This window comes from Lagenorhynchus albirostris, chromosome 10, assembly GCF_949774975.1.
Source record: "Lagenorhynchus albirostris chromosome 10, mLagAlb1.1, whole genome shotgun sequence".
Taxonomy (NCBI): domain Eukaryota; kingdom Metazoa; phylum Chordata; class Mammalia; order Artiodactyla; family Delphinidae; genus Lagenorhynchus; species Lagenorhynchus albirostris.
Window position 1 is genome coordinate 18152111 of NC_083104.1, and position 13336 is coordinate 18165446.

At 48.7% G+C, this 13336-nt stretch overlaps 1 protein-coding gene across 1 annotated transcript; it reads left to right on the forward strand.

Annotated features, from left to right (window-relative positions):
• The first annotated feature begins 3186 nt into the window (after positions 1 to 3186).
• Positions 3187 to 3750, forward strand: LOC132527731 (large ribosomal subunit protein uL11-like). Its single transcript, XM_060163728.1, has one exon. It carries the CDS (start codon positions 3253 to 3255, stop codon positions 3748 to 3750), a length of 498 nt encoding a protein of 165 aa, XP_060019711.1. The 5' UTR covers positions 3187 to 3252.
• The last annotated feature ends 9586 nt before the right edge of the window (positions 3751 to 13336 follow it).

Consider the following 13336-nt stretch of genomic DNA (forward strand, 5'->3'; position numbering starts at 1 on the left):
TACGCCAACCTCTGAGCCTCTCCCTTCCTCTTGGAAATGGGAATACAACGACTTTTTTTGCTTATCTTACAGGATGATGAGACTGCATGTTCAAAACATCATTTTATCAGCTGGAAAGTCTTAAACCAGCATAAGAGTTTATTATTATTGTCCCACTCCCCAGTGCTGCACAGGGCTCTTTTCAGCTACCTGACAACAGGTTTCTGGGGGAGCCAGCCCTTGGAAAATGAGAGCCCTGTCAGTCGCTTCTGAGGCATGCTCGTGGTAAAAGTCTACACAGTTCAGCAGATTAGACAGAAATATTAATTACGTCAGTGAATCACAGCACTGCCTCATCTTCTGGGCGGGCATGATCATTGACCTGTGTTCTGTGTTCTGTCTCTCCTCCCATCATCCTTGAAGAATGACACGGGGCCTCGCCGTGGACATGATCGGTTTTAGGTGCCAGGGACTACACTGATACCATCTTTCACTGGCACGGGATTAATTTACAGATGACACAGGGCTACTCCCTACCACATTCTAAATTGGTTGAACAGCTGGGGGGTGGTTTTCACACCTGCTAGTGAAAAATCCATTTGGGTTGCATGGATCAAATTCTATTACCAAGAATTGGGCATATGAGAGAAAGGATCAAGTTTTCTCAGCCATAAGACTTTATAAAATTCTTCTAAATCAAAGGGAACTCCTGGATATCTATTTTGTTATAAGGAGATTGTTATTTTCTATCTTGTAACTAGAAATTGACCCATATAGTCAATGGTGACAAAAGATACATCTAAAAGAAATGGAAATGAATGAAAGACAATATAGGAAGGAAACTCTAGGCAGCTTTAGAGTTGCCGCTGTATTAAAAATATACCAACTCTTCAGAATATATTAATTATAAAATCTTGGAAGATGTAGACATCCTCTTCCTCTTGTATAAAATGATCTGTCATGTAATGTCATTGCCTGTCTGGTAGATTGAAGTTAAAGCTTCATAAACACAAACCTCTGTGACTGTTTGGTCAGGCGTCTCCATGAAAGCAAATCAGAGATTGCAAATCTTTCCTTAACATCATTCCATCTAAATCCCCGATGGAGTTTTTGTTCATGATCGGCTGCTCCCTTTCCCGCCCATTTTCTAAGTGCGTCATGTATAGTTTCAATCCATAGCAAATGAAGGAAGCATTGATTAGACTTGATTTAAGGCAGCAAGTGATAAATGCAGCTGGAAATTGATTCATGCCTCTCCAGTGACTGGGGCTCAGCCATCCACAGTTGACACAACTCTTGTCTCAAGGCTGGAGAAAACAAACAGGGAAACACATGTCAAACAGATAAATGACTCGGCTGTTTTGAACTCTCTGCAGAGACCATTTGTTTCCTAGATAAGGAAGACTGCTCTCCAAAGTCTTGAAAAGATAAGCTGGAGGAAAAGGATGGATGTGGGAGCAGATGCCTTAGCACTTGGAAAAAAAACAAACAGAAAGGATGGACCTCCCAGAAGAGTCTTGCTACGTGGATCCGCTTTCCTTTCCCCCCAGAAAATGCTGGAAGCAGCGATTTGGCCACGCGAGCCTCGGTCCTGGCTGGGACCACATGCTGAAGGCTCTGCCTCTGGTTACTTTAGGTATTCCAAGTGGTAGGCCATCGTCTCTTATGCTCTTTCCAGGGGGACATTCCCCACCTCTTGCTGGAGTGAGCATTCAGGGGAAGGAGTAGCTGAGCGACTGGAGAGCCCTGTCTATAGTCCCATCTAGCCTGAGGCCCCAGCAGTTTCACCACCAGCCCAGAGACCCCCCGGAAAACAGGAGCCCTACTGCAACCCAGGGCCTCCCGTGGAGCCTCACCTACAGCACAGAGTTCCATATTTACTGTCTTTGTTTCCGTACATGCTGTGTTTTCCCACCTCCACCTGTTTGCTCGTGCACTGCTTTCTCTTCTCCCTGTGAGTTTGCCCAGATTGGCCCATGCAAATGCCACCTCCTCCAGGAGGTCACCCTTCATTCTTCCTGGCTGGAAATAATTTCCCTCCTCTGAACTCCCACTGAATCAGGGCCAGGTCCTGCTGGAAGAGCCTGGAATCCAAGGAAAGACGAAGGGATTGGAGCAGGGAAGAGAGATTCCTACCAGGCTGTCCCCTAGGGCAGTGGGTTCCAGAGTTCTGTATTCAGACTTCCGTAAAATTAAAATTAGAAACAAGAAAACGAGGGTGCGGGGCAGGGAGGAGTACAAGGCTGCCAGTGGTTAATTTTGTTCATGGATGTACACAGGCCGTATTCTACTGAAACCATGCTTCCACACAAACGTGTTAGCATCAAAAATGTAAAAGGACCTTTCAGAATAATAGTCCTCTAAATCCAACACACTTACCTCCAAGAAAAACCCTCCCACCTGAGAATCACAGTTAACTGCTTGGCATCTGTAGTTCCAGTCTTTTTTCTGTGTATTTGTATACAGATATATATATATATATATATACTCACATTAAAAAAAAATTAGAATCATGCACTACATAAATTGTAAATCCATTTTTTTCTCTTAACAAGAGGTCATGACTATTTTCATAAGTCATTGAATAACCTCCCAAAATGAGGCTTTTCCTAGCTGCACTGATGTAGTCTTATTGAAATAGAAGAGATTACTCTCAAATGTAAATTGTATTAATCAGAGTTTTCCTGCTGTGTAGTGTATTAGCCAGATTCTCTAGGTACTTCCTTTTCCTCAGTTGCATTACTGCAGCCTGGTGTATTTTATAGAAAGAATACCCTTGAATTAGAGAAGAGACAGGATTTTCATAACATCCGTCACTGTGGAGCCACTGCATGGTACCAAGCTCTGTGCTAGGCTCGTCTTGTCCTAAGCATGTCACGCAGGGCCTGTCTCCCCGTCAATCCTTCTATAGGCATAGACCCGCCGATGGGGGCAGCTCTGGGTATGTTGAGACCAGGTAGCTCTGTTCTTAGCTGACTGGATCGGGCTTGAACTTGACCCAGGGTGGGATCTGCTAGTCCGGAATGCTTTATTAAAACCAGGGATTCTCGATTTTCGCAACACCCTTGGATCATCTGAGAAACTTTAGAGAAATACTGATACCCAGTCTTCTCTGAAGACAATGGAATCAGAGTCTCTGGGGATGTCTAAACAGGCAAAAAGTGGAATAATAAGATTCCTGTGCGATTTCGGCTTTCGGCTCAGAGGAGGTCAAGGTGTGACTTTCTTCGGTCCTCCCAAATCCGGGTTCATCTGACACCAGCCACCTCTACCATGCCGCCTAAGTTCCACCCCAACGAGGTCAAAGTCGTGTACCTGAGGTGCACTGGTAGGGAAGTCAGTGCGACATCTGCCCTGGCCCCCAAGATCGGCCCCCTGGGTATGTCTCCAAAAAACACTGGTGATGACATTACCAAGGCAACTGGTGATTGGAAGACTCTGAGGATTACAGTGAAACTGACCATTCAGAACAGACAGGCCCAGACTGAGGTGGTACCTTCTGTTTCTGCCCTGATCATCAAAGCCATCAAGGAACCACCAAGAGACAGAAAGAAGCAGAAAAACATTAAGCACAGTGGAAACATCACTTTTGATGAGATTGTCAGCATTGCCCTACAGATGCTGCATCGGTTTTTAGCTAGGGAATTCTCTGGAACCATTAAAAAGATCCTGGGGACTGCCCAGTCTGTGGGCTGCAGTGTTAATGACCATCACTCTCATGACATCATAGATGAAATCAACAGTTGTGTGGTGGAATGCCCAGCTGGTTAAGAACTGCAAAGAAAAATAACTTAACTGTTATTTGACAAAAAAAAAAAAAATTCATGCTCTCAGAAATCTGCACTGGGAAGTGCAGAGGGCATCAGGCCCTTGGCAACAGATGCTGAGGGTGAGAGATGCGCTGAACGGGATCTAGAGCTGGTCTTGCAAGCTCAGAGAGGAGGGCAAAGAAATATGTATGAGTTTAGGAGGATCTATGCAGTGGAGAAAAGATAACAGCAGAGAGGGCTGAAGACACCAGCTGGTCATGGAAAGGAGAGTGGCTGGATGGAGAAGGATGGATGCAGACACCTGAAGCTGTTAAGAGGACCCAAGAGCAGCGCTGGATCCCTACACCACCCTCTCACCAATTCCAGTTCCATTAGGCTTGACTGTATGCCTGTGCTTACTCTTTGAGATCAGAGAGCATCCGTTTCCCTTATTGCTGGTCAAATCAGAGGTCTTTCTTAAAGTAACAGGAAACCTGAGACAGCTGCTTCAAACTGTAACGAGGGTTTATTAGTTCATGATGAAAGTCCGGTAATAGCGTAGATTTCAGGAGAGGCTTAACCCAGCTGCTGACTTTGTGACCAAAGCCCTGTTTCTTGTTTGTCTGTTCTACCATCCTCAGTGTTGGCTTCATCCCAGTTTGGACACCTCTCACATCCCAAGGCGGCTGCCAGCAGCCCCTGCAACTACCTACTTTCTTCTTAACATCCATCCAGAAAAGAGAGTATTTGTGTTCCAGCATCCGCAGCACGTGTCTTCAGGTTCACTCTGATTGGATCAGTTTAGGGACACACTCAGTCATTCACGGTTGGCCAATGAAATGTGCTGGCTGGCTTTTTCTCAGTCAGGTGGCCAGCCCTGGAGCAGGATAGGCAGAGGAGTGTCAGCTCAGCCCGCAGTCCAGGGAAAACCTGCTGGGGAATGTGGCGAGCCGACAGCTACAGGCCGCCACAGCTTCATTTCCTGATACAGCACGGCGTTCATGTGGGGGCCACATGTTCCCCAGGCTGTTCCCAGGTGCTAGTGCTGGGCCGTTGCTACCCACCGTGGGACTTCCTTCACAGCTCTGAGACTTTGTCAGGCTGAGGACCCTGTGGGGCTCTCCACCGGATCTTCCTTGCCTCCTTTCTTTCACACATGTCAGTCGTCTTTCTGCTTGAGGCCCTCTCCTCCTACTCTTGTCTCCTCTCCTCTTTATCCTTCACAGAGGTTGCACCTGTAATTCTCTCTTGGCTTCTGCTTCCCACAGGACCCCCTTGACATACCCTGGTTTCCCAAGTGAACCTCTAATTTCACAAAGGAGCTCAGCTCAAACGTACTGAGTCCCACAGTGCTTGAGGGGCAGAGACGATCCCCAACACTATACAGACGAGGAGACCAGGGTTCCAGGCTGAGTAGATTGCCTGATGTCACCCAGGCAGCAAGGGGCAAGCCTTGGATTCCAAATCGTATCTTCACCTCTCTGCAGCCCTTTACAACCTTAGATGCTGTCCTCGAGGAGCCTGGTGAGGTGGCCTGAGTCTCTCAAGGTCACCCAGCTCCTCGTGGGAGGAGAGGCTGAGTCCCAGCCTGTGTCCACTGCAGAGGGCTTTTCTAGACTTCTTCACACCTCGGGGACGAGGGCTGTCGGTGGAGATCGTCACTGTCTACCGCGCAGGCTGCGGGACCCACTGACCCGCGGAGCTTGGGGACTTGACAGGTGAGCCGTCAACATGCCTGTCATCCTTTGCGCATAACTCGTCCTGGCACAGTGTTTTAAAAGAAAAGTCAGACGTCGCTGAAGAGGGCCGGGAATTCAAAGCGCGGGAGCAGGCGGGAGGTCCGCCACCCGGGATGCGCTCGCTTGGCCCCTGCTCCCTCCGGGCTGGGCGGGGGTGTGAGGGCCGCACATCAATGAGGACGCCTGTCCTCCGTGACGCGAGCCCCACCCCCTCTAATCCGCCGCATTGTCCATTGAAGTGTCTAATTATGTGTCTTACAACCGCAGAACTCCCCCCAGAGCAACGGGGCCCTTCTGGCAGAATGAAGGGGATGATCGCTCCATCTGTTCCTCCGGCGCCATCGGGAGGCGGGCGAGGGGGCGCGGGCGGGGCTGCGCGACTGCGCGTGCGTGAGGGCGGGGGCGGGGCAGGAGGGCGGTGGAGCGCAGGTGCCGGGAGAAAGGGGATCCCAGCGGCAGGTGCAGATGCCAAGCTCGCCGCGGCTGAGTATATGCTTAATTACAGTCGACGAAGGGGGCTGTTTTAGTTAAGAATTATAGGAGGCAGGTTCAAATGGAGCTCGGAACCGAGCTCGAGAAGGTAGCAGGCTGGGAGCTGCCGGGGAGGGCAGACATCTGCGTCTTTAATTGGGGGTGGGCGCGCTCAGAATTTCCTGATATGTAAAAATAATCACCTGGAACACCGGGAGTCTGTAATGGAGAAGTCAGAGCGCCCGCGCCCGCCCCCAAAGCCGACTACATTGTTTGGCCTGAAGCAGATCCTTAAATTACAAGCGTATTTCATTCCCCTCCCAATAACGTTATTTCTCCGTGTGTGGAGACCTGGCTCCAGGGGCCCATGGAAGTACCACCTGGGGTGGAAGGCACAGAGGGGACGATCGGAAGTAGGCTGTCTTTGGAACCAAACGCCAATATGAGCTTTACAGTTTTCTTCTCCGTTGCCTGGTTTTCAACAGGGGTGGGCCCATTTCAAAGCGAGGAAGCGGAGAGGCGCTCAGGCTTTCCCGGGGGAGGACACCGCGCAGCGGGAGCCGAGGACTCAGTAGGAGTCAAGGAACATTGCGGAAGAAAGGATAAACGGGAGTTGGTTAAGCAGGCGGAGGGTGGGGTGGGAAGAGCGTGTCCCAGGTGGAGGGACGGTGATGGGTGAGGGAGCCAGATTGCTCTAATGGCTGGGACAGAGAGGGGGGGTGAGTTAGCTACCCCAGCGGACTGGAAAAGCAACCCATAGAAATTACATGCCCCTGTGGGCCCAGACTTGGGGGCGGGGGGAGGAGGGAGGGAGAGAGAGAGAGAGAGAGAGAGAGAGAGAGAGAGAGAGGGAGAGAGCAAGAAAACCCTGTACACACAGTAAGTGAAAAGCAATTGAATATTATAGTCCCTGGTGAATTTCATTGTAAGGCGCAGCAAATATTGTAAATCCGTCCCCCTCCCTCTCTCTGTTTCTTACTCTCTTGTTTTCTATCGCTCTTTTATCATAGTCTCTGCCTGCCCCCAAATGAAGAGTCACCTTTCCCCTCCAAACCTCTCTGACTCTCTCTTTCACTCTCTGTCCCCACAGTTACCTTCCCTTCTTCCTCCTTCCCCCTCTGTGGCTGTGATTTTGATCCTAGAGCACCCCCTTCCCTTCACTATAAGTTCTGCTCACTTATGGCTCCTTCCCCCTTGGATGGTTTAGGGCAGGAGTCCACAAAGCAGACCTCGCTCTGGCCAAATGCATCCCATCACCTATTTCTGTACAGCCCATAAACTGAGAATTTATATATATATATATATATATATATATGTTTTTAAATGATTGAAAAGAACTTGTAGAAATTTTTTTCTCTTGTCTTATGTTACATCTCATTGTGTGTTTCCCTGTGTAATAGCCTTGAATTTGCCTCTTGGCCCGCAAAGCCTAGACTCTTTTACCAATTGGCCCTTTTCAGAAAAAGTTTGCTGACCCCTGGTTTAGAATTGGGATATGGGTACTTATGCAGTAGCATTTGGGGTGCGGGCCCGGGGCTTCTGGGGTTTTCCAGGCCCTCCTAGGGGGAGGGTCTGAGAGAGGCTGGGGTGAGAGGGGTGAGGCTTCTGTGGCTAGTCTGGGAGGGCAATTAAGGGGAAGGGGATGGAGGCTGCTTTCAAAAACAAAACAAAACAAAAAAAACCCATTGGTAGTTGTCAGAGGGGCCAGCCAGGGTCATACTTGTTTTCCTAGGATGGGAAGTGACTTAGAACTACCTTATCATTCCTGAGATTAGGAATGGTGGAGTCCTGCTTCAGGATCGTCTTTCCAAAAGCTGTGGCCCTTTTCTAATCCTTTTTGGAGTCCTTCTCCCATCTTTTCTGAACATTTTTAAAAGCTTGTCAGACGAAGCATCTTCCCATAATCACCTGAGCCCCTGGGCGATAGTAGACATGTCGTTTGGTCTGTGTGACATCCTGCCGGGGAAACCATTCCTGTCCCACTCTGTAATAATGGTGCTCTGTCCCTGACTGTCTGAAGGGCTGACACTACACTCTGGTCCCACCACAGGGGTGGACCCATGGCAGTAAAGCAAATCACAATAAAATGAGGTATATCTGTACTAAGCATGGAGCCCCTGACACTTACTGAATTGTGAGAGGGGCCACCCAGGTAGGCACCGTGCCTGGCCCTGCCCCTTGACAGCCATTCTGGGCAGTGTTCATTGCAGTTTTCACAGCCAGCACAGGTCTGTCTTTAGGATGGAGTGGTCAGATACACATCTCACAATTTCGAATTTTTCTTAGTTGTGTCCTAAAGCTGTGACCGTCAGAGTGAAAAGGTTGCAGTGTATTGAACACCTGCTGTATTCATAATGCGCCCCAGCACATGTTCTTCTAGGCCTGACAGTATGCTTTTACTTTTAGTATAAAAGTCTCTCTGACTTAGTTTTTCTTCTTTTATTAGGGGTGATTTGCTAGGTGTAATTTCTAATTCTCTCCCTATATGAGATTGTTCATATCATGTACAAAAATACTACTACTAGTATTAGTGACAGCTCACACTTATTGAACACTTACCAAGTGCCAGTCTCTGGACAAAGGGCTTTACTGGCCTGATCTCCTCTAATCCTTACTACAACTCAGGGATACGGGCGCCATGAGTCCGATTTTACAGATGACAAAACCAAGTCTCTTGCCCAAGCTCACAAAGATATGAAATATTGGCATTAGCAACTAAACTTGGTTTTATTTTAAAGAAAGACTAATAATGGGCTAGAGAAATGGGGAGCTTTCATGAAGGACACCCATCACCTGCTTTGAAGACAGGTCAGGATTTACCACCCGTTAGCTCTGTGACCTGGAGCATCTTACCAAACTTCCTTGGGCCTCGATTTTGTCTCTAGAGGAGGGGTGATAATTTCATCTTGAGGGAGAGAATCAAATGAGAAATATAAAGTTCCTGACACATCGTTAAGGCCACAGTTGGAGCTCAATCCCTTTTACTTTTTTATTTTTATTTTTTTGTTTTGTTTTTGTTTTTGCGGTACGCGGGCCTCTCACTGCTGTGGTCTCTCCCGTTGCGGAGCACAGGCTCCAGACGCGCAGGCTCAGTGGCCATGGCTCACGGGCCCAGCTGCTCCGCGGCATGTGGGATCTTTGCGGACCAGGGCACGAACCCGTGCCCCCTGCATCGGCAGGCGGACTCTCAACCACTGCGCCACCAGGGAAGCCCCCTTTTACTTTTTATTCCACCAGAGTAGACTGAATCATACTGGTTTCCAGAGAGTCCATGCAGTGCAATTTAAGCTCCCTGAGAAGTTGGTTTTTGGTCATTTTGTTTGTGCCGTATCCCCTGCACCAGAACGGTGCCTGGCACATCACAGGCACTCCATACGTGTTTGTTGAATTGAATTCTCTCTTTCTGTGAGTCTGCAGTTCTGTCACATGTGATTAACAGTGGCTTCCCAACAGTGGTTGGGACCAGGGGGCGGAGGGGGATCCAGGAGCAAAGCTTTGCATGGAGGAGGGGAAAGATCCATGCTCATCTCACTCAACAGCCGTCCAGGAGCCAGATCTAGTGGCCTGCAGTGTTGTTAAGAGCTCAGCCCTGGCCGCCCTGCCTGGGAGAGCAGCTTGGGAGTTAGCTGCTGGAGATGCCTGACGCGTGTCCTGAAGCAGTCAGTGGATGCAGCTCCAGCCGTGCCTCTTTCTTCCTTCTCCCAGACTTGTCCGGTCCTCCGCCTACGAGAACCCCCCCGCATCTGCACAGCGGCCGGGCTCAGAAAGAATCCTTCTTCAACGCCAAGTATCGGCAGGGCTCTCAGGGTGTGAATTATTCATCGACAAGCCCAGCACCCATCTGTCTCCAGTCAGCTCTGCTGACACCTCTCCGCACCCAGAGCTGCGCAGGGCACCCCCGTGGTTTCCTCAGAGTGAAGACGAGCCCCTGAGCCTTTTGCCTTAATTGGAGAGATGATGGGGCGAACAAGAGGCTCTAAAGTGTGTATTTGAAATCAATTTGCTCCTTGAAGCGGCATGAAAACAAAAGGCTGAGAGACGCCCACTGTGAGGGGATCGCCCTGGCGCCGCGTCAGCTCAGGCTCCGCTAATGACCTGTGGCCAACAGCCCCCTCACACCTTTGCTCTGAAGAGGCTGGCAGAAGCCGGGCGGGGGTTGGGGGCACGTGGCTTTCTAGTCTCAGAGGTTTCACAGGGCACAGCCTCTGAGAATCACGGACAGAAGATGGGGGGCCTGATCTCTTGCACATTTGCGGTGGCCGCCCTGGGAGGACTGGTGCACCCCGCTGGCTCCTGGGGTGGAGCAGGGGTGGGGGAAAGGCAGTAAGATTTCAGAGGTTTAAAGAAGAGGTTCAGTTGCCTGTGAACGCAACCAGCTTCTAGAAATCTCTGGAGGTAACGGATGTGGCAGCAAATCTGTCAAATGGACAAGAGGCAGAGGAAGGCATATATATGGGTTGCTGGTTAATTCTAAGGGACAAAATGGCCATTTTCCTATGTTGAAATAATAGGCAGGAATTATTCGTGTGCATCTTTCATGACCAGTGACTGAGAGTCTCCAGGGGAAAAAAAATAGGGGTTTCCTCAGGAGGGAGTTATACTCTAGTAAAGAGTTCCCCAAGAATAAGTAACGATTGTGACTTTTGCCTCATAGCAGGCCATTCAAAGATGCTACTGGCTCTGCTTCCCCTTTTAGAGCCACACACCCTACATTATATGTTGTATCAAACATTACATCGCACCACATCATAAGTATATATATATTATGTATAATATATATTACACATATATTATATATAATACCTATATTATATATAATATATATTATACATATATATTATATATAATACCTATCTTATATATAATATATATACAGTATATACTATATAATACCTATATTATATAATATATATACAGTATATACTATATATAATACCTATATTTTATATAATATATATGCAATATATATTATATATAATACCTATGTTATATATACCACATACATATTATAACGTACTCCTATCATATGTACATATGTAGATATATTTATTTTTATACGTTATCTCTATTGTAAAGAAGTTTTAGAAGTTCACTTTTGAACTTACTCGGCTATGAATAGTCACTCATTTAATTTGCTATTGGCTCTGCTTTCTAAGTAATCATCACGCATAATCAAGAGCTCTTGCAAAGCAAGGTAACCAACTCACAGATTGTCTTCGTATGTAATACAATCTTTATGAAAACTAAACTTGACAGTGAACAAAGTGGACCTAATGTTTGTAAACATTGAATTAGACATTTATTCATTCTGATTTTGCATATCTTTCTTTAAATGTTTCAAGCCAGTGCCTTTTATTTTTTCCTCTTCTCTGACATGTTTGTGAGACCTGGAAGGTGGCGTGTGCGTGTGTGCCTCTGTGTGTGTGTGTGTGTGTGTGTCCACGTGCGTGTGTCCACGTGCGTGTGTCTATGCATGTGTCCTAATGGATAAAACAGGCTTGCTTGGCTGGGGGTGGGTCGATGGGGAGCCTGGAGGAGGTGCTGTCAGGGTCTTCAGGCTTCCAGAATCTTATTTCTGCAGGTCCTCCTGGCTCTTTCCCTTGAGTGAAACAATAAGCTTGGCAAGGTTTGTGCTTAGGTAAAGAGGCCCAGGACTCATGGTCAGTCAGCACCTCCAGGTGAGGAAAACCTTAGACGGTGCCAAACCCAGGAGGACCTGCTAAGAAATCCAGTGACAACCATGGCCCTTACACTCACAGCACAAAAGTCAAGAAATACAGAGAGAAGGCGGGTACCCTCTCCTGGCGTGGGGTCTCCTGAGGGGGGTGTGTTTGTGCATCACTTCACCCAGCAGAGGAGTAGTGGAGGAGTTGTTTTCATGCCAGCCCGAAAAGGAGGGAGGGGAAGAACAGATGGGACGGGCGCTTTGTCACCATCACCTGATCGGTGGCCTCCTTTCATTAACATTTTATAGCCTGGCACTAACAGCGGGATCATTCAACACTAGCATGGGGTTGACCCGGTTCTGAGTATCAGGGGGCCTCGGAGACGCATGCGCATGCATTCCAGTCTGGCCCTGACCACTCGGCGAGCCCCACTGGCTATTTGGGGAGAGGGGCGCAGGAGGAATGAGGAGGGACCAGTACTGAAAGGGCACCTTCTGACTGCCAGGCACTGCACCCATGATTTACTTCCTAACTTTATGCCTCAAGCCACATGTGTCCTTTCTCAACTGAGGCAGTGGAAGCTACGGAGCATTAAAATGATGAACCCAAAGTGACACAGCTAGGATGTGGCAGTGGCGGGATTTGAATTCAGAGCAGTCACACTCAAACCCTGCACTGTTTCTTTCATACTCTGCTGCTGCCCGGAATTCCTTGGCTCTCAAGAGTATGTTGGTGGGATTTCTGCTATGCCTCTAAAAAGATGAGCGTCCCTTCCAGTAAATTGTTCCTTCCCTGAAACTGAGAAGAGAGAAGAGGTAGATGCCACGGTGCCTCTGTGTCGGGCAAAGATGCCCAGCAGAGGAATCGGGGCTGAAGTCTAGCCCGCATGTCACCTGCTGGTCGGTACACTGGCGTTGGGCTTCATCAGGCCAGAGAGGGTTGCCTGTCAAGTCCTATGCCCCTGAGACCACATCTACCCAGACAGGTGCCTCTTAATAAGTTGTACAAAGACACTGTCTTAGTTTGGGTTTTCCTGGGAGCAGACCCGGAGACCAATATTGTAGTGCAAGTCTTTTGTCTGGGAGGGGATCCCAGGAAGCACTAGCAGGGAGGAGGGAAGTAAGACAGGGAAGGGGGAGGCAGAATTATCCAGGTATGTATCAAGGTGGTTATCACTGTGGACAACCAGAGCCCCAGGTCGCCGCGGGGAGCTCTGGGGAACAGCAGAGAACATTGCCCTGAAGTCATCCCAGTGCCTCATCGGCCATCACTCAGGGCTGCTTCTGGGGGGCTGTTCCTCTTACCCCACACGCAGATTGTGCTCTTGGGGCGGCAGACAGCCCTCCTGCCTGATGAGCTGCCCTGGTTGCAGGTGTGTGCAGAGGACGTCTGGGCAGGGTAGAGCCAGTGTCTACCCAGGCGCCCTTTACGTGAACCTGATGCCGGGTCCAAGACTTCTATTCTGCTGGATCTAATCGACCCAAGTGATTATCTATACTCCCCCTCTCCAAGCCCATTCATCAACTGCAGGGTGAGCATAGACACCCATCTGTGACATTGTCTGGAGAAAAAGCCCATGGCCGCTAAAGCATCATCATGACATAAAGCCTCCTGACTTTATAATGAAGTCTGGGCTCTGTTCCTGGCTCTGATGTACCCTTTCTTCGTTTTCTGCCTCTTTCCCTTCCCGCCCCCCACCTTCGGAAGCCAATAAGGATATCCAGGTTTCCTG